The sequence below is a fragment of the Prionailurus bengalensis genome, chromosome D1 (genome assembly GCF_016509475.1).
Source record: "Prionailurus bengalensis isolate Pbe53 chromosome D1, Fcat_Pben_1.1_paternal_pri, whole genome shotgun sequence".
Taxonomy (NCBI): Eukaryota; Metazoa; Chordata; class Mammalia; order Carnivora; family Felidae; genus Prionailurus; species Prionailurus bengalensis.
Genome location: NC_057346.1, coordinates 99,555,506 through 99,575,616, shown reverse-complemented (window position 1 = coordinate 99,575,616; position 20,111 = coordinate 99,555,506). Strand labels below are relative to the sequence as shown.

The following is a 20,111-nucleotide window of genomic DNA, read 5'->3' as shown; positions in this document are numbered from 1 at the left end:
GCCCTACAGACAGAAGCCTGGAGGAGGCTGAGGTCTTTGTGAAAGTGCAACTACAAGTAAAGACTTACTTCCTTACCCCCTTCCTTCCTTGCCAGGATCAGAACGTCAAAGAAGGTGAAGAGGCTAACACCGCTGATTTACAAAGACAGCGAGGAGGAACTATGTCTAGGCCAATTCTGGACGTCTGAGCTAGGGCGACAGGACCCAGACAACCACCTCAGGAAATGAGTAAATGAAAAGGGGGAGTCGTGGAATTATTTAGCCCTAGCACAACGCTGCCTAGACCGGGGTGGGGGTGGAGCAAGAAGAAAATCTCAGAAAAGGAATTTTGACAGTGAAAATGCTAGTTAAGATACAGCACTCCAGGCCCCCTGATGTCCCTTGTTTGATGTTAATAAAGACCTGGAGGATTATGCATTAGCAAGCCTTGCGTATTCTGAGACATCAATAAAGTCTGGGCTTGGGGCTGGTAGGGGGGCAGGGGTCACGTCCAGGAGACTTGGGTCAGCCCGGGTGCTCCTCTCTGGCACAGAGTAGAGTGAGAGGGATCGAGAGTTGCCGCTGGGATAGTTTTTTTTTTTTAAATTAGGGACATTTGAGCAGTAGTAATGGGGACACGGAGGGGGGCTCTCTCGAGGACTAGGAATGTGGGGGCGGCCTGAAGAGGAGCGAGGCCAGCGCAGGAGGCGCTAGCGGGTGGGGGCCCGGGGAATCTAGGGGGGGGCGGTGGAGCGGGTGGGGGGGGGGACGGGGGCCGAGGGCGGGAAGGGGCCGGCCCGGCGCTGGGGGCGGGACCAGGCGCGGTGGCTGTGGCGGGGGCTGCGGCGCGGGGGGCGGGGCGGCCAGGCCCGGGACACCCCCTCCCGGTCCCCTGGCGGGGCGGCTTCGGCTCCGGCAGCACTGGAGGCAGCAGCGGCCGGAGGGCGACTTGCGGGGCGCGCCCGCCGCCGCGGACCGGGACGCTTTCCCTTCGGGACCCTGCGCCGACTCCCTCCTCCGCGCGGTCCCGCGGGAGCCGGCGGGACCCCCGGCCGGCAGGGAGCGCCGGCGGCGGCCGCGGCACCATGAGGCGGCCGTGGGGCGCGCTGCTGCTTGGCGCCCTGCTCTGCGCACACGGTAAGCGGCGCCGCGGAGCCCGCGCCGCCCGGCCCGCCGGGAAAGTTTGTCCGTGGGTCCGGCCGCTGCAGGACTCACCTCCCGAGAGCGGGGCGGCGCGCGGGCTGGGGCCTCAGACCCCGCGCCCTCACTCCACGCAGTAACCCTGAGCGTGCTTCCCGGGGAGGGAAGCAGGAGCTCCCCCAGCCCTTCCAGCGGGAGAGGGTCGGCCGTGGAGGAACTCCCCGGCTCGGATCTGGGCCGGGCTCAGGGAAGATCCGAGGCGCCCGCCGTCTTCCCTCGCCGCTGTTTGAAGAGCTGGGGGCTGCTTCCCTTTCAGGTTAAGACACGGTCTCTGGGTCCTTGGTGCGAATGAATGTGTGCGAAGAAAGGGAGGAGGGGAAGGATGGTTGCTAAACCATAAATTGTAAAAATCCCTCCTTGCAGGGGCCGGGGGTCTCGGGCGGATTGCGGAGCGGGGCTCCAGTGGAATGCTTAGGCTCTGGGGAGTCCTCTCTGTTCGGAGAACAGTTCCTCGGACTCCAGACCTTGCTCCCACCGAGGGTCTTCGGGTACTGCTTGCTCGCAGCATCTCCCCTTAGTGGTGTTTTGGGTTCCCTCTCCTGGCTGCGACCAATCAGCTTCCTGCCCTGGATCCTTCCCGGTGGGGGAGAGGGGGAGGAAACCGGGCTGGAAAAGGGGCAGAGGAGGGACACGGGGAAGAAACTGCTGGAAGGCTCCCGCAGGTCCGTCCTGGCCGGGGTAGTGGGGCGGGGAGGGGGGGGGGCGGGGAGGGGGGGGGGCGGGTATCACCGAACATCACAAGGCAGCCCCCGGGTCCGCGCGGCGACCCTCGGGGGAGCTGGGCGGATAGCAGCAGAAGTGCTGCTTCATCTGCTCCTTATTAATAACTTGTTTGGTGCCCGTGCGCAACTGTTGTGTGTGATTAGGGCTCCACTGGAATCTGTTTCTCCGCAGCCTCCGAAGCACCATGGGTGTACCCCTTGATTTAGCAGCTGCCTCTAGTTTGTGCCCAAAGATCAAAGAACTTTGATCTTTGAACCCCAACCCTATTCAACCGGGGGGGGGGGGGGCGGAATCCGAATCTTCTCAGTCTCGCAGCCCGGATGAGGGGGTGGGCTCGGATTCGAGGGGTCTCTAGACCCTGGCCTTGCTTGCACCGATTCTTTTCTTTAACGTACGGGAGCTCGTGTGGAAACAGTGCAGATTTCGGAACTTCCCTGGCATGGCGTGGAGATGCCTGGGCACTCGTTTTAAAGATTGGTTTACCTCCCAAATCCAAAACAGAGTTCTCGTGTCTGTTATTTAAACTACCCGTAGGTTTTAAACGACTTTTTCCATGCCCTCTCTAACGCCCACTGAGCTCTTTCTCTCCGCTCTCGGCTCTTCCTCTCCGCGTAGTAGCCTGGCGGAGCCACGTTCCTGCTCGCGCTGTGCTCTCCCCCTCCCGGGCTCTCTCCTAGAAGGTTATTTGTAGCCTCTTTGGCGTGTCGGGACAGCGGCCCTACTGGGGTAGGAATGTAGCTGCTCTTCCCACCACATGGGCCCCTTAAAGGGACAGCTATGCTTTTTGGGGGGTTTCCCCCTTCGGGCTGCGAGAGAAGGGGATGGAACTTTCCTCTCGGCCCCCTGGAGGAAGTTTTGAAAAAGATCAAGGGAAATGGCAAGGCACTGGGAAAAAAGGGGAAAAAAAAAAAAAAAAGTCTAAAACGGATACCAACAAAACCAGAGAGGAGATTGTCGCCTTCTGCCCTAGGGAAAGGGGAGCTGGAAGGTTCTGGGCTGAGACTGGCCAAGAGGATTTTATTGCTCCAGAGCTGTCAAAACTGCATATGCTACATCTGCACTGACAATGGGGGTAGAAAATTGAGTGTATTTAATGCTTAGCAGAAAAGGCCGAGAGGGTACTTCATAACTCTTTTGGGTTCTTTTTAAGGACAAAAATTTAACAGAAACTTCTGAGCGCGGGAGACTTTCTGTGCACATGCACAAGGACACTCAGTGATATGAAGATCTAAACTTCCCCTAGGCTAACACTTAACCATCCTTGGAGGTGAAGGGGGGAGGTAGGAGAGAGAGGATAGGTTCGTGGTTCATCAGTGAGACTCAGCAGTTGCTCAACCAGAAATATCACCAAGAGAGTCCCTAACGCAATGTTTAGGGGCCTGTGTTTTATAGTAGGTCAATGACCACAACTAGGAGTGGATTCAAGACACTAAGGTTTAAGGCGCTTATTTGGATGCTGCGAGTCCTGTGGGCTTTTCCTAGAGCTTATGTCTTTGGCCTGAGCTAAACAGGTTGGGGTTGACACTCCAACTTTATAGATTTTAGAAGGAAATTTGATTGCTGGTGATAGCCCTGGGTATCTTTCTCTTGACGGTTGAGGTGAGGCCTCAGCCAGTCTACCACCATTGGAAGACTGGAAACCATGTTTGCTATGGAGGTCTCTTCCACGTAAGCAAAAAACTGAAAATTCTGCCCAAGGGCTTAGGTAGATAGAAGACTCTTTCTGAGATTGAGTGCAAAGGAGGAGAGCTGAGACTGGTCTCCTTGCCATCTATCTGTTGTCCTGGTGCTTGGTTGACCTTGTCCCTCGTCTCATTGGACTTGTGAAAGATGCTTGGCTTGTCACTGATTTTGGATTTCCTCTTCTGTCCCCTGTTGAATATCGGATGACATCTTTGGGACTGGCACATGGTATTAAGAATGACAGGTGCAAGGGAACCAGTCTGGCTGTGTCTGATACAGAACACGTTGGGCATGTCCATCGTCTGGGCCAGCAAAGAACACAGAAGGTCACAGAGGACAGGGTATTTGATAGGTCTTTGCTGACTCTACTGATTGCTAATCTTGATCCCTAAGAAGAAGAAAAGTGGGAAGGATTGGCTATGTTGTTTCTTCTTGGAAGAGACAAGCAATACGAGGGGCTTCTTGAATAGGGAATTTCGGGAACTATGTGAAGAAAAAGACTTGTCTTTTTGAATGATTGGGCACAACTCATAATTGTGACACAGTTCCATGCCCTTGGTGACTAGGTCTGTCAGCCTATTCCAGCCACAATCTCTAACTTCCTTGATGAATCCTAGCCACAAGTTTTGCCACAGTTGCCTAGGTGTGGGGCATCTGGGCCCCAGACTGTGTCTGGATTACCATCTCATCTTCAGCATCGGAAGCTCTTCTCCCCTTCTCAGTGTGGTGGGATTCAGTGTCCCAGGAGAGACTTCCTGCCGACTAGTTGGCTGGCAGAGCCCAGGTTTAGCCCTATAAATAGCTCTGATGAATGTCTGTAGCTGCCACTCTCCATCCAGCCTAGAGCTGACAGGGTCAGGTTCTTTCTCTGAAATACACTCAGGAGCATCTCCTAAACTGGGTTCTGCACTCATTCATTTGTTCATTCATTCAGCAAACACACATTTCCCAAGCACTATTCTTAATCACCACATATATAGTTCAGTGACGAAGTACAGGCACCAGGCACACCTAGGTTTAAATCTGGGCTTCGACACTTCTTGGTGACCCTGTGCAAAACACTTAATCTCCCTGAACTTCAGGGTTCTTACCTGTAAATGGGGCGGGGGGGGGGGGGCAGAACTGGAGTAGTAATAAATTTTCATGTGAGACTATTATAAAAATTAAATGAGATAATAGTATATTCAAACCACTCAGCACAGACTGCTCTGTTCTACAGGCTTGGATAAAACGTTAGCTGTTAGCAAGTCTGCATAAGTAGTTTAGAGATGGTTCTTCCATCTAGACTATGGGAGACAGGTAAATCATTACACTAACTGCAGTGCCGTGTGCTGAAATGGAATGAAGTTTAGCTCTTCATTTCAGCTGGTTTTTTGCTTTTCTCTTTTAAAGATCTTGCTCCTTCTTCCCACTACCCCCCCCCCCTTGCAAACCTAATGAAACCTAAGCATAGTTCCCTCCTGTCCACACATCCAGAAAAGAGATCTGTTAAGCTATATCATGAGTCCAAGGAGCCCACTCCACCTTAGTTCTCCTGGGAGAGGTCCTAGGAGATGGGGTTTTCCTCTGGGAACTTCCTTGTTAAAAGCTCTGTGGTCAGGGATGTGGCCAGGCACCTCACTCTAAGGTTGCCATGACCTGGGGCGAGAGGTGCTGGCTGAGGTCTCTTGTAGCTGGAACAGTTTAGAATTCCAAGCTCTCCCTCCCACTGGCCTGGGAAAGGAGTCAGGCCCCAGAGCTCATAAGGTAGTAATTGCCCCAATTTGGGGGCTGGGCTGTTACAGAGCCGCCTTCCTTCATGACTACCGTCTTCAATCAGGAATCCTGTCAGTGTGCAGGGATAATTGATGTGGGTCTCAAGCCCATGAGTCGCCCCCAGCCCCCAGCTCCTCCACCCCAAAGTTTGACCCCTGTTGTCTCTTTGTTTCTTCCTTTTAAGTTGGTGCCAGTGATGTCATGTTTTTGGGGGCTGCGGAAAGTTGACCGTAACCAAGAGCAGCCGTTACGAAGAGCTGATTCACTGGCCTTCCTGGCAGTCGTTTGACTCCATTTTCTGCTCTGTATTTTTGATTTAGCAAGAAAGAAACATCTTCGGTGCCCTTGGGCACCTCTTACGCCCTTTCGAGCAGGCTTCGTTCTTTCACTGCACTTAGGCATTCCCATCGCTGAGTGGATGGACTGTAGGCGTCCCTCACACTCATTCCCTTGCGCATTTGGGTCGGAGTGAGGCAGGGAAAGGCCCCGCCTGAGACCCAGCTGGGGAAAGCCTCACTGGGATTTGCTGCAAGCCCTGACTTGGCCTACAGGAGTTCCCCCCCTCACCTCTGTGCGGAGCCAAGGATCTGAGCTCTGAGCAAAGCCGGAAACAAAAGACTGGGAGCAAACCTCCCATCTGGCTGGGAGGCAGCGACACAAAGGTGCTGCTGCATAATTTATCACCAGAGGTTTTTCTGGGGCCGGGAAGCTCCCGGGCTCTAGACAGAGCCTTTTTGGAGGAGAGGGACCCTCCCTCCCCCTGTCTTGGTGTCGTGTTGTGTCCTGTCGGGCAGGTAAGGAGTAGGATACTGGGAGAGACACCTGATTAGCACGTGAAATAAAGCTTGGAAATTGTGCCTCTCCAGGCTCAGCAGCTCCATTTCCTGCCAGGACTGCAGGGCGGGGGTGGAGAAAGCGTTCCAAATGTTCCCTTAGTTGGCCCCAGCCTTGGGAGCCCGACTGCCACCACCTTTTGGGTATGGATGAGGACAAGAGATAGTTTCTGTGTTGGGTCGACTAGAGCCTTCTGGAAACCAGATACAGATGCCAGGTTATAATATCCATAAGCCTAGCAAATAAGAAAGGGGAGGTCCCTTTTCCTCTTTCCACTCCCCCTACCCTCCCACACACCAGGCCTTTTAAACAAGACATTTCAACCATAGGCTCAGAGAGGCAGTCAAAGTGAATGGTTCCAAAATGTATCTCCCCCAAATAAGAATTTGTGTTCTTCAGGGAATAATTGCTGGTAACCACAGTTTTACATGTAAAATCCAGTTTTACATCACAAACTGGGACATGTGGTCTAAATACTACAAAGGTACTTTGGGGGGTAGTTTAACATCTTAAAAGCTTTTGCTATATCCCTGGCACAGTGGTGTTGACCTCGTCTTATCACATTTACCCTTCACAGTGTCCTTATGAGGTAGGTCCTGATAGGTTGCTGTCTTACAGAAAGGAAACCAAGGCTCAGAGCAGTTTATATCAAACAGCTAGTGGGTAACTGACCCAGGATTTGAACCCAGAGCCTAAGCTGTTAAGCTTCTAACCCATACTGCCCCTTAGTATGGAATATTTTCTATCCAAGCTATTTAAAAAGATCTGGGTTGAGACTATCTATATTTCATCTCAGATTGACTTTTCTGTTTTCAGTCTTCATCTCCTCATGTAATCTTAATGCACAAAGAATTACTTTTCTGTGCTTTGATAGAGGGAGGCTTTAAAAAGCTCCCAGGAGGGGAGATGAGGTTTGTTGCCCCTGTGAAGCCATGTGTTCTTGTGTGGGCCTTGTGTTTTGAGAGGTAGAGGAAAGCAGTATGTTGAGCAGCCCCCTCACAGAGCACAGCCACATTTTGGATTTGTGAGATCTGTTGACTGAGCTGCTGGGCAGGGTAAGTAGACTTTTGAGGATCTGGATGGAAACAGCCTGGTATCATAGCTACTTTACAGGGTTGAGAGAAAGGAGACATCTAGATGAAGATGACGGGATTACCAATGAAAACAACAACAGTAATAGCTGCTTACTGTGTACTTCATGTGTATTATTTCATTTAAATCTCCCAGGAACCAGCTACTATTGGTACTGTTACTACCCCCATGTTACAGTAGAGGAAGCCAATCCATTTCTGAATTGCTCTGTGATTCAGGTTCTGCGTGTTCTTTTCTATACTTGCCTCCTAGGAATCGGTTGATGATAAACGGGGCAAGGGTAGAGGATACTGTATGCCTCAAGCTCCTCCAGAGAAGCGCAATAATAATGCAGGACTCTTGCCACAGTACTCTTGTCCACCTCTTCCTGTGGCCATTCACACCTCTAGCTTAACCTTTGGGGCTGGCCCTGTAGCTTGGCCCACAGTAGGGCTTTAAGACATCTCAAGCCCTGAAACAGCAGGGCTTAATCATGGGATGGCTGGATGAGACAGTTCTGGGTGGGTCAAATTCTATCAGAGTAATAGCAAGAGCTATGGTTTACTGAGAGCTGAGTACGTGCCAGGCATTATGCTAAGTGCTTTTTATGAATTAACTAATTCTTATAACGTCCATGTGAGATGGGGGCTATTCTTATCCTGATTTTCCTGGTGAGAAAGGTATAAAGAGATTTGAATAATATGCCCCACGTCAGACAGCCAGGAACTAGCTTAGTTTTTGTTCCCATGCTCTTAACGCTATGTTCTCTGCCTCATAACTTTGGAGGCTGACCATTAAGAACTTCTTTTCCATCGTTAGGAGTGGCAAGAGAGGGCTGAACTTGATGGGACCAGTAATCATGTGTCAGATGCTACCCCTTACTGAGGCGCCCACTAGGAGAAGACTTCACTTGGTAGATTTTCAAACTAGATGAGGTTGGCTGGCCTCTAGGGATTTAGGGGCAGAACTAAGTAGAATCCTAACATGTCAGTATCACTGCTTGACAATACAACCAGTGAAAGGAACTCTTGTTGGAGAAGGGAGTGAACTTGACCTGGATAGGACTAGGATGCCACCTTAAAAAGAAGATTCCTATTTTCTTCAGTAAAGATTAGGTAGAAAATAACTATTTTATTTTTGGTATTCTGGGCCTCTCTTTTCCTTTGACTCCAATCTCTCACAAGAATCTAGCTGAACATGTCATTCATTCATTCTACAAATTTGTATTGATCAACTACTACATACCAAGCATTGAACTATGCTTGGTGAATACAAACACAAAACTCCATATTATACAGTTCCAACTGCCAGGAGACTGAAGAGCACCTGGTCCGTTAAACAAACAATGATGCCACAGTGAGCTAAACGCTACCAAAAGAGGAGGCACAAAGGGCCTCTGGAGCACAGACCAGGGGCTTTCAATTCATCTGGGGCCGCATGGGTCCAGGTGGGGCAGCATCAGGAAAGGGTTCACTTCCTGGCCTCCTCCTACCAACCATTTACCTTCTTTGGTGTTGGTTCTGATGTTTTCTGCATAAGCCCTGCCCTTTGAAACAGGGGCTGTTTTATAGGCACCCAGAGTTCTCCCGGTTCCAGGTATCTCGTGGATGAGGTGAGATTTCCAAGTGGCCCCTTGGCTGTGACTCCTTTTAGTGATGCCATTTTTGTCTTGCTACATGGGCATCCCTTTCAGTTAGAGACACTGACCACTGCCCAAGGAGCTGAAATCAGTGGATTGGTCCCTTGATTGGCCTGGATGTGTAGTTCAGGGTCATTTCAAATAACTTACCTTCATTAAATAAGGTTTATATCCTCACCATTGCCACCAGTGGACAGGAGGAGAGAGGAGAGCTTTGGTGTGTTACAAGAAGAACCCTTCTCTGCTATGAATGATGGTTCTTCCCTTTCTGTTGTAATCTCTCCCCCACTGGTAACTGTCCTATCCCAGCACTCACAGGACACTCCTTCGGCCTTCTCATGTCTGGTTCAACTTGAAAAAGCTGCTCTGTAGCTGTGTATAGTCACTGTACACTTTGGGCCTCTAAGTGACAGGTGTGGTCCCCCTTCAGTTGAGTGTTCTATGGGATGGTGGAGAGCTGTGCCTCTCTAACCTTAGTATGCATCGGTGTCATCTGGGAAGCTTGTTGAAAGTCTGGATTCTGAGGTCCCATTAAAAGAATACTGGTCTAAGGGTAAGAATGGGGCCGCCATCCTGGCTGTCCTACTTACCCCATGACCTTGGCCAACGCAGATGACCTCACCTCTGAAGTGGGGCCTGCAGTAACTACTTAGGGTTATTGTAATGATTAAGGGTGAATGCAAGTGAATATGCAAAAGCAGCTTGCAAACTCTACAGAATAACTGCAAAATATAAGTCTTTGTGGTCAGAAGCTCTCTTCCTTTCTGGACCAGCACCACACTGAGGCACTGGTTCAAAGGGCTAGGGCTCCAGACTGTCCCTGTTTCACCACTTCACCTTAGGGCGAGAGACATTGGTCTTTAGCCGGAGCAGTAACCAGAAGGAAACGTCACTGCTTTGAGATCCATAAACTCACTGTATATTTGCTAATCGAGATTGTGTGAAGGAGAGGGATCCAGATGCCCCAGTGTTATAAATTCCCCTTTTTGACCTCAGGGTTTTGGAAATCCTCATAATAGCGATACCACTTATTGGGAGGCAGGGTAATGAAGTGATTAAGAGCAGAGGCCCTGGGATCAATCTGCCTGGGTGTGAATGCTGGCATCAACCTATAGTACCGGTGTGACCTAATGGCAGACTTCTCTGTGTCACCTCCCAGGGTCGTTGAGAGCATTCAATGATGTAGCATATGAAAAGCAGTTGGAAAAGTATTTGAAGAGCACCTCGTAAATACATACTCAGTAAATGATGCTTGTACTATTACGAAGCTTTTGTCATGTACAAGTCCTGTGCTAACAAGCAGTTTACATGGATTCCCATTTTATGGATGAGGAAACTAAAGCTCAGAGACCTTAAGCAACTTACTCAAAGTTGTAGAGTTGGCGGTAGAAAACAGGATTTGAACTCTAGTCTCTCTGACTCCAGAATCTGTGCTCTTTACTACAATGATACACTGTACCTGGTATACCAAATGGATGCTTCCCTTCTTTCCTTCATGAGAAAACAATGAGTAGTTGGTAAGGTGACTGAGGCAAGGGAGGTGAGGTGTCATAATGGGATTTTGGTTAACCTCCCAGGAAGACCCTTTGAGCACATTCACATGTATCCCAAAAGCTGGACGACTCGCCTATCAAGGGGAGGGAACACTTCGGGAAAGATCTTTTCACTGTTGAATAAAGGCTGAAGGCTGAGGGAGTGTGGCTGCAAACAGCTTTCAAGGCCAGAAGCATAGCTGAGTACTCTAACTTAACACTTTCCAAAGTGAAGCCTGCCTATGCCATCGCCCCCCCCCCCCCCCCATTTGTTTCCTTTCTTCATTCATCATTCTTTTTTTAGAAAAAGGTTAAAAGCTGTCCTTTCTGCTCACAGCCAGGCAGGACTTGACTGAAAAGGCAGAATTCCACCTCCGGGGATCCCGAGGGGCAGTGGTTCTCTAGAAGAGCTGGCTTTCTGGAGTGTGATGTGTCTGTTTACCGGACGAAAGCCCAAGCCAAGGGTTTGCCTGACCTTCACGTGCTGACGTTCAGATGTTGCTCTGACATGCAGGAAGTCCTGGCTCTTCAGCTGCCTGCAACTAACTTGATGCCCACCCGATGGAATGCTTTGTTCCTGAAGTCTGCTGGGAGAAAGCAGGACTTCTTTTATCATTCCGCCAAAAGTGGGGGTGGGGCCTTAAAAAAAAATCGACCTGGGACTGAAGGCTACTCTACCTTCAGTATTCTTTTTGACCTGCACACAACACCAGGATAGTGCTATTCTTTTTAAAAAAAAAATTTTTTTTTTAATGTTTATTTATTCTTGAGAAACAGAGTGTGAGCAGGGGGAGGGCAGAGAGAGAGAGAGGGAGACACAGAATCTGAAGCAGGCTCCAGGCTCTGAGCTGTTGGCACAGAACCCGACACAGGGCTCAAACCCACAAGCTGGACCTGACGGAAGTTGGCTGCTTAACCGACAGCCACCCAGGTGGCCCTGGAAACTGCTATTCTTGATCTCCTAATCCCAGTGCTCAGGTTTTTAAAATCAAGGCCTTTTGGAAAAAACTAGTCCCTGCATCTCCCACACCCTACACCCCCAGCCTGCATTTATTGAGCATCTTTGGTGTGCCAGGGCACGAGGGTAGCTTCGTCCACGTTTATCGTCTGGTCCAGTCCTTGTGGCCTTTCACAAATGAGGAAACGGAGGCTCGGGGAGCTAAGTGACCTGTACAGGGTCACGCAGCCTGTGGGTGGAACCCAGTCTGTCTGCTCCAGGTCCAGGGCTTTCTCCTCTCCCCCTCCCCCCAGGCCCCTTCATCCTCTCTGTTGTCCTCACCCCCTTGCCCTGAACTCCACGTGGGGCGGCTCTGCTCCCTGCTGTGTCCTTAACTTCCATTGACGTTCGGGGCTGGAGAATGTCTTTGTTGTGGGAGCCTGCCCTGTACGTTGTAGGCTGTCTAGCAGCATCCCTGGCTTCTACCCACTAGAAGCCAGAAGCACCACCAGTCACGACAACCAAAAATGTCTCCACACATTGCCAAATACCACCACCCCCGCCCCCAGAGGGAAGACTGTCCCTGGCTGAAAACCACTGAGTCAGTCTTATCCTTCCTCTTCACCACCCCTCCCTGCACAGGGGATCTACATGTTGGGAGGCCCACTGAATGGGGTCCTTTAGAATACCTAGTCTTTACGGTTTCATCCAGCCAGAGTTCCTGAGAGTGGTGCCTATAGCTGTGATGAGCCGGTCACACTCCAAAAGTTGCTCAGGGTCTGAGTGAAAAAAGCCCCTTCCTTTATCGGTGCTTTCAGAATAGGCCCAAGGGGCTGGGGCTGGGACTGGGGTAGCCGGGTCGTCAGTGCTTCCCTGGAGAAGGATCCTCTGTTCTGCACTTGCAGGGAGACCTGGACAGACAGGAACCCTGGGCTTGGAGTAAAGCCTTCCTGTGAAGAGATGCTGCACCCCTCAGACAGATTCCTTCATTTTCCACAGGAAATCTGGCATCTTTTCTAGGGCAACCAATTCCCTTAGCTTGTGGTGGGGGGCAGAGGGGTCTCATTTGAGAATCTGGTGAAATCTGTGGTCCGTTACTCCAGAAATGTACATTTTGCCTATAGTTTCAACAGCTCACTGGTCCCAAATGCCAGCCATCTACCCACCCAACCACCATCCATCCATCCATCCATCCATCTATCCATCCATCCATCCATCTGCAGGTTAGGAACCCATGCCTTATACTCACACTTACCCTTGGAGATTGAAGTGGAGAGGGAGGGCTCCAGGGCTCTCTCCTTGCTTTGGGGAGTGGGGGGGGGGGTGGATGACAGTACACCCTTTCATTCTGGGCCCTAAATCCTTCCCTGTTCCCGCACAGCCTGAGGGCAGGGCCCAGCTAAGGGGAGGAAGGGGAGAAGAAAGCAAGGGGGAGAGATGAGCAATGAGCAGTGGCCCCCTTCTTTCCCAGCTGCAGCAGCCCAGCGGGTTAGATGAATGTGGGGAGGGGGGAAGAGTGACCCTGGCAGAACCCTTTGTTCCAGCTGAGGCTGGAGCAGGGGCACTGAGCCATTCACACGCCATCCCAGGGCATCCTGCTGGGCACGCTGGGGAGGGGGCACAGCAGCCGGTCATGGGACTTGGCCAGGCAGATAGCTCGATGCTCAATAGGGAAGGCCAGCTGCGTGCTGCTGAGGATGGGGGAGGGGCTGCTTCTGCCATCCTTCCTCTAGGCTGTAGCCTGTCCCACAGATGGGAAGGCTCTGACTGCTCCCCTCCCCCTGGAGCCCCACTTCTTCTGGTCACCCTCCTTAAAGGTGAGTTCTGACCTGGAGACTCATAACAGCCTGTGTTGCTTCCTGTTCCCCTGTGTGGGTTCCCTACTCCAAAAGGGGCTCTGGCATTTTAATTCCACTATTTCTTGCCCTGCCTGGCTGACAGCCAAGGGCCTGGTCCTGGCCAGATGCAAAAGCGTCCATATCTGAACCTAGCTTTGGAGGCAAGGGTCTCAAGGTCTCACAGCATCACCCTTTCTTTCCCCTGCTCCTTTTCCCCAAAGGCACCAACTCCCTGAGTGGCATCATTCATCTCTTGTCTCTTGGGGGTACTGGGCAAAAAGCCCTGTCATAGAGAGGGTACTGGACTTGTTATGAACCTAGGGTCACAGGTTGTCTTCTTGACCATTAGTGTCTTGGAGGAGGGGGAAGGCATGATTGCATGGTCTGCATCTCCCTGTGGTATCCCGTGGCTCTCTTGGTAACAGTGCCCTGAGATGGGGCTCCTCTACTCTCTAGAATGGGCTGTGGCTAGGCAGGAGCTGAGCCCTCATTGGTTCCTCTCCCCTCTGCACAGGGCTAGCCAGCAGCCCCGAGTGTGCTTGTGGTCGGAGCCACTTCACATGTGCGGTGAGTGCCCTCGGCGAGTGTACCTGCATCCCCGCCCAGTGGCAGTGTGATGGAGACAACGACTGTGGGGACCACAGCGATGAGGACGGATGTAGTAAGCACTTCCCATCCCAGCCAGGGAGTGGTGGGAAGTAGTAGAAGAGGGGAGGGACCTCGGGATGAGGGTCTGATGAATGTTCTGTACACCTGCTGTATCAGATGCAGAGCGTTGGACTCTTGTGAGGGTGACGGATATTGACAGATGGGTGGTTTCTTCACAATATATAGGGCTCCAGTCCTCTTGTATTTCCATGCATATATGTCCAATAAAACAAACTTTGTGACAAGTATGGAATAAAACACCCTTGAAACTATAGGCAGTCTCTTTAAATGGATCTCTGTATTTACGTGAATATATGTTTGTGTATTTTTGTGCATTTTTAATGTGCATACTATACGCGGATGCAGATTATTTCTGTGTTTCTTATGTTAGTATTCTGTATAATCATATCTTTTTTTAATAATATAAGTTTTAGGAAATATTATATTCTCTTTAAACCTTCCTTTCCCCTAGTGTAGTAAGTAATATAGGCACAACAGGCTAGGGCCTCCTGCCCCAGATCTATAGAAATATCATTGCTGAGCCAGCTGTCTGGGTTTAGAGATGCAAGCTGTAGCACCTGTGTCTGAAGGTGGCTAATTAGTCTAATAAGATTGAAGCTACAACCTGGACCTTAACCCTAACCAGTTCAGCTAATTGTGATGATACATGGCTCACCTTTCATGTAGCACTGTCATGTGCATTATCTCAAAAGACCTCTGTGAGCCAAGTATAATTACCCCCATCGTACAGTCAGACAACCTGTGGCTCAGAGAGGGTAACTGACTTGCTCGGCGTGGTAAGTGATGAGTTCTAGAACTGGAAATTGAGCCCAGCTGTGTTAATCATCATTTAACAGAGGAAAAAAAAATACACTTCTTTTTTCTTGCTCATGTTTCTCTTAGTGGTTTTGAGTTCCTTGGCCTGCCCTGCCCTGTGAATCCCTCGCCGCTGTTCCCTGCTAATGCTCTGGCTTCTTAGCTGTGGTTTCTGCCTAGCTCCTCCATCAGGCATGGGAGTCTGTGAGGAAGGACTGTGGCTCACACGGGGAGATGTGGGATAAGGGGTGTTGGCAAAGGCTTTCCGGCCCAGTGGAGCCTGCCTCAGACAGATTCCCTGTTCCCTTCTCTTCCTGGGACTCAGTGCTGCCCACCTGTTCCCCTCTTGATTTTCACTGTGACAATGGCAAGTGCATCCGCCGCTCCTGGGTGTGTGATGGGGACAACGACTGTGAAGACGACTCAGATGAGCAGGACTGTCGTGAGTGCTGGTGATGGGCACCAGGCGGGCCCCGTCAGGCTCTGTTGGGAAGGGATTTTCAATCAGAAAATGATGCCCCAGGCCCACATCACTTCCTGGGTCTTTGCTCTTTGCCCCTCCTTTCACCTTCCGTCTTGGTTAGATGAGTCTGAGAAACTGCCACCTGCTTCACATCCCTTTGGGTGGTGTAGAAGTGACTGCTCTGGTCCGTGGGGCTTTCTGTTGGGCCCCTGGCCCCCGCTGTCTGCAGCAGCCTGACTGCTCTGTACCCCACAGCCCCCCGGGAGTGTGAGGAGGACGAGTTCCCCTGCCAGAATGGCTACTGCATCCGGAGCCTGTGGCACTGTGATGGTGACAATGACTGTGGGGACAACAGTGATGAGCAGTGTGGTGAGTGGAGCTCCAGGGAGGTGGGCAGGATGGCTGCTGGTGGTCTGGCCATGGCGGGGGCGGGAGGAGGGGGGGTTGAAGGGCAGCAGTGGCTTTAACACTGCCACACCTTGAACTGCCCAGACGTCTGGAGCAGCTGGAAGAAGGTGGGAGGGGCACAACAGTCCAGACCCTCCCCCCACACACTGCGAACCACCACGAGGGGAACAGGAACCCAAGGCCCCATGTCTCCAGGGCTGCGGCTTTCCCCAGACGGTCTGCACCAAATCCGTGGTGTCTTCCAGGGATGGGGTCAGACCCACAGGGGCAATGTGGGTGGGAGTCGGGGAGGATCTTAGGAGGGCGGCCTGTCCTGTCGGGCTCCCGCAGGATCGCTGTCCCATTGCGTCCCCCAGACATGCGCAAGTGCTCTGACAAGGAATTCCGCTGCAGTGATGGAAGCTGCATCGCTGAGCACTGGTACTGCGATGGTGACACCGACTGCAAAGATGGCTCTGACGAGGAGAGCTGTCGTGAGTGGCCCCAGAACTCGGGCCGGGGCAGGAGGCAGCAGCATCCCGTGGGCAGAGGGGTGCACGTGCAGTGGGCCAGGAGGGCAGGCTCTTACGAAACTGTTCCTCCGAGGCTGAGCTAGGGTGGGAGCAGATTCCTCAGGTGCAGAGGGAGGGTCCCCATGGCTCCAGCAGCATACGGAAGTCTCACAGGGCTGTCCCACGTGAAACCGGCTTCCCTTGCCTGAACGTCTTCCGCCTTCTTGGAGGAGTCCGGGCCTCTCAGCTCTCTCTGGGCCTGAGCGTGCGCCCCTCCCTGTCCCCCACGCCTGCCTTCCAGCCTCAGCAGTGCCAGCGCCTCCCTGCAACCTGGAGGAGTTCCAGTGTGCTTACGGCCGCTGCATCCTCGATATCTACCACTGTGATGGTGATGATGACTGTGGGGACTGGTCTGACGAGGCCGACTGCTGTGAGTGCTCCGGCCAGCGGGGCGGAGCTGGGAGGGAGGGGGAGGCCAGGCCCCAAGGAACTCCTGGGGTGGTAAGGCATAGGTATCAGCTGGGGCCGGAGCTCAAGGGAGGAGTTTCTGGATTCCCTGGTCCCTGTTGGGCAGAGAGGGAGGAGCTGGGTGCTGGGGCCCGGCTTTCTGCTCTGCTATGGACACTGTGTTCATGGACAGGCTAGAGACAGAAGTCTGTCCTGTTTCCCCAGCCTCCCACCAGCCCTGCCGCTCTGGGGAGTTCATGTGTGACAGTGGCCTGTGCATCAACGCGGGCTGGCGCTGTGATGGCGACGCGGACTGTGACGACCAGTCTGATGAGCGCAACTGCAGTGAGTGGGGCCAGTGTCCAAGGTCTGGTCTGGAAGTAGGGAAAGGGCTTGTGGAGCCAAAATGGCCACCATTGATAAAGACAGATTGGACAGGATTGTCCTGTACAGTGGTGTGGGTTGGGCACGGCACAGAGGCGCTATGTCCAAAGCGATGCCAGTCACGCGGGAAACTTACCTATTCTATAATTATATAGATTTATATATTCATCGTGGCAGTTTTCTAGCAGACAGTGGTGAGGCATCTTGAGGGAAGGTTGCCTTTTTCTGACTTGCACAGAGATGCCATTCAGAACAACCATGACAAGAAGACTGGTGTGGATGCTGCCACAAAATGCATTTTGGGGTGGCCGGGTGGAGCTTCGGGCCAAAATGGGGTCAGCCTTTCATGAGGCCTTTGCTCTGCCCAGCCACCTCCATGTGTACCGCGGAACAGTTCCGCTGTCGGTCAGGTCGCTGCGTCCGCCTGTCCTGGCGCTGTGATGGGGAGGATGACTGTGCAGACAACAGTGATGAAGAGGACTGTGAGAACACAGGTGGAGCGCCCCAGGGGTACCCCCAGGCCCTTAAACCCGTGATGGGATTGGAGAACAGGGGTGGAAAGAGGATGTTGCTGCTGCCATCGGGCTACAGTGATGCTTTAGTCTGATCTTGCCTGTGGCCTGATTTTGCCCGCCCTTCTCGTTACCGGTGTCAAATCCCGGTGTACCTTCTGCAGCCTGGACCACAGTAGCAGCAGCCTCTCACGTTCTAGCTCATACATGGCCTGTTGCTCTGGCCCTAGTGAGCAGGGACCATTCTCCGTGGCTGACATCCCCCACCACCCTAGCCACACTGGGTGCTGGACACACAGACACACTCTCTCAATCTGTCCCACGTCCTCAACATCCCACCGTGGCATCCTGGGGGGAGAGAACGAATGTAGACATTCAGCCAGCCCTGTCTGAGCTGTTTCCTGCCTTGGACCCCGACCCTCCCACCTTGAGTCTCCTCTGTCTCCAGCTCACCCTGGAAAATGACAGGCTCCCATCCTTTTGTTGACCCAAGCCCTGCCCTGCTGTGACCTACCTCTCACTCCCTCCCTGCCGGCCCTCCCTCCCTCTCCAGGAAGCCCCCAGTGTGCCTCAGACCAGTTCCTGTGCTGGAACGGGCGCTGCATCGGGCAGAGGAAGCTGTGCAATGGGGTCAACGACTGTGGTGACAACAGTGACGAAGGCCCACAGCAGAACTGCCGTGAGTGTCCCCGGTGGGCGGGCCTGGCCCCTGGTGTGTGGCTGAACCCCACCCATGTGGTTCAAAGAGAATCCTCCCTAGGGATTCTTGCAGCCTCGGGAGCTGTTCTTCGTGGTCCAGGTGGAATGCCAAGTTGGCTGTCTGGGGGAGGATTCTGGGCTCAACTCCCATCTCTGGCTTGGCTGGCACAGGGCCCCGGACGGGTGAGGAGAACTGCAATGTTAACAACGGTGGCTGCGCCCAGAAGTGCCAGATGGTGCGGGGGGCAGTGCAGTGTACCTGCCACACAGGCTACCGGCTTACCGAGGATGGGCACATGTGCCAAGGTGAGCTGGGGCCTGGTTTGGATCAGGGGCAGGATCCTGGGCAGGGGCAGCGATGGGCAGCTATGTTTCCTCTGGGTCAAACATCTGACGGACGTAACCTCGCTTCATCATCACCCTAGGAGGTGGGGACTGTCCCTTCTGTTTCCCAGCTGGGGAAACTGAAGCTCAGAGAGGTTAAGTAACTTACTGATGGCCACAGGGCCGGTGATAGCAGAGTTGGGATTCTAGCCCGGGTCTCCATGCCCTTAAAGCCCTTAACCACTTGTTATATAGCCTTCCCACTAGGCCTGGAAAGTAGATGGGTATGTGGGACGGGAAGCAACTAGTCAGCCTGGGGGGTTGTTGGGGGGTGGGGGGAGGATGGCAGAACGGAGATCTCCTGACCCTGCTCGGTCCTCCCAGATGTGAATGAATGTGCGGAGGAGGGGTATTGCAGCCAGGGCTGCACCAACAGCGAAGGGGCCTTCCAGTGCTGGTGTGAAGCAGGCTACGAGCTCCGGCCCGACCGGCGCAGCTGCAAGGCTCTGGGTAAGGGGTGTTGGCGTTCGGCTAGGTGGGCAGAGGGCCGAGCATAGAGACATCCCGGTGTTCCAGTACTTGGGCATTTGCTGAGAGGTAGAGAGATTTTTCATCTGAGTAAAACGGAGCTGTGAATTGCATTCTGAGCCCCAAGAAAAACTGCTGGGGAGGGGCGGGGAGGGGAGTATGCTCTGGAGGCTCCTACTCTTCTAGTACAGATGCCAACAGTTCTGGACATGGGCAAGGGGCCCCACTCATCAGCTGAGGAGCTGGGGATGCATGACGAGGGGTGTCAGGAGCAGCTCTGGAGCCCAGTGGTGGCCCCATTTCTATGCCACGTCCCAGGGCCGGAGCCTGTGCTGCTGTTCGCCAATCGCATCGACATCCGGCAGGTGCTGCCGCACCGCTCCGAGTACACATTGCTGCTCAACAACCTGGAGAATGCCATTGCCCTTGATTTCCACCACCGACGCGAGCTTGTCTTCTGGTCAGACGTCACCCTGGACCGGATCCTCCGTGCCAACCTCAATGGCAGCAACGTGGAGGAGGTTGTGTCTACAGGGCTCGAGAGCCCAGGTAGGGAATGAGGCCCTGTGGGGAAGGGCAGGGCCACACCATGTGCAAAGTAACCGGGGAAGGAACAGGATGATGGCTTGTAAACTTTGGGCAGCAGAACATCTCTTTCTTGCAGTGAACTCTTGGATGGAATTCTAGTATAGAAAACATTTTTTAGGAGGCGCCTGGGTGGCTCGGTTGGTTAAGTGTCTGACTCTTGTTGTCGGCTCAGGTCATGATCTCGCAGTTTGTGGGTTCGAGGCCTGCGTTGGGCTATGTGCTGACAGCTCGGAGCCTCGTTGGGATTCTCTTTCTCCCATTCTCTCTCTCTCTTTCTCAAAAGAAATAAATAAACTTAAAAAAGAAAAAAAAGAAAGAAAACATTGAAAACATTTGTTAGTATACATTAATTTTATGGGTTCAGGTTTATAACATTTGCTCATTATTGAGACGTTTTGATGAATGTAATAATTTGAAATCAGAGATTTATGGACAACAGTTACAATTTGCTCTCAGTCTTAGCATTTGTTTTAATTCAGAATTTTGTTTTGATTGCTTACTATTAAGAATATTCTGGGGCGCCTGGGTGGCGCAGTCGGTTAAGCGTCCGACTTCAGCCAGGTCACGATCTCGCGGTCCGGGAGTTCGAGCCCCGTGTCGGGCTCTGGGCTG

General features: G+C 52.6%; 1 protein-coding gene across 1 annotated transcript in view; it reads left to right on the top strand.

The window, feature by feature from the left end:
* Nucleotides 1-852: 852 nt before the first annotated feature.
* Nucleotides 853-20,111, top strand: part of LRP4 (LDL receptor related protein 4) — a 54,421-nt gene continuing 35,162 nt past the window's right edge. The window contains 12 exon segments of the mRNA XM_043582416.1: nucleotides 853-1,116; nucleotides 13,706-13,852; nucleotides 14,981-15,097; nucleotides 15,374-15,487; nucleotides 15,883-15,999; nucleotides 16,319-16,447; nucleotides 16,690-16,809; nucleotides 17,217-17,342; nucleotides 17,914-18,039; nucleotides 18,231-18,365; nucleotides 18,768-18,893; nucleotides 19,230-19,460. Coding sequence (XP_043438351.1) covers nucleotides 1,065-1,116; nucleotides 13,706-13,852; nucleotides 14,981-15,097; nucleotides 15,374-15,487; nucleotides 15,883-15,999; nucleotides 16,319-16,447; nucleotides 16,690-16,809; nucleotides 17,217-17,342; nucleotides 17,914-18,039; nucleotides 18,231-18,365; nucleotides 18,768-18,893; nucleotides 19,230-19,460 — 1,540 coding nt within the window. The 5' untranslated portion in view covers nucleotides 853-1,064.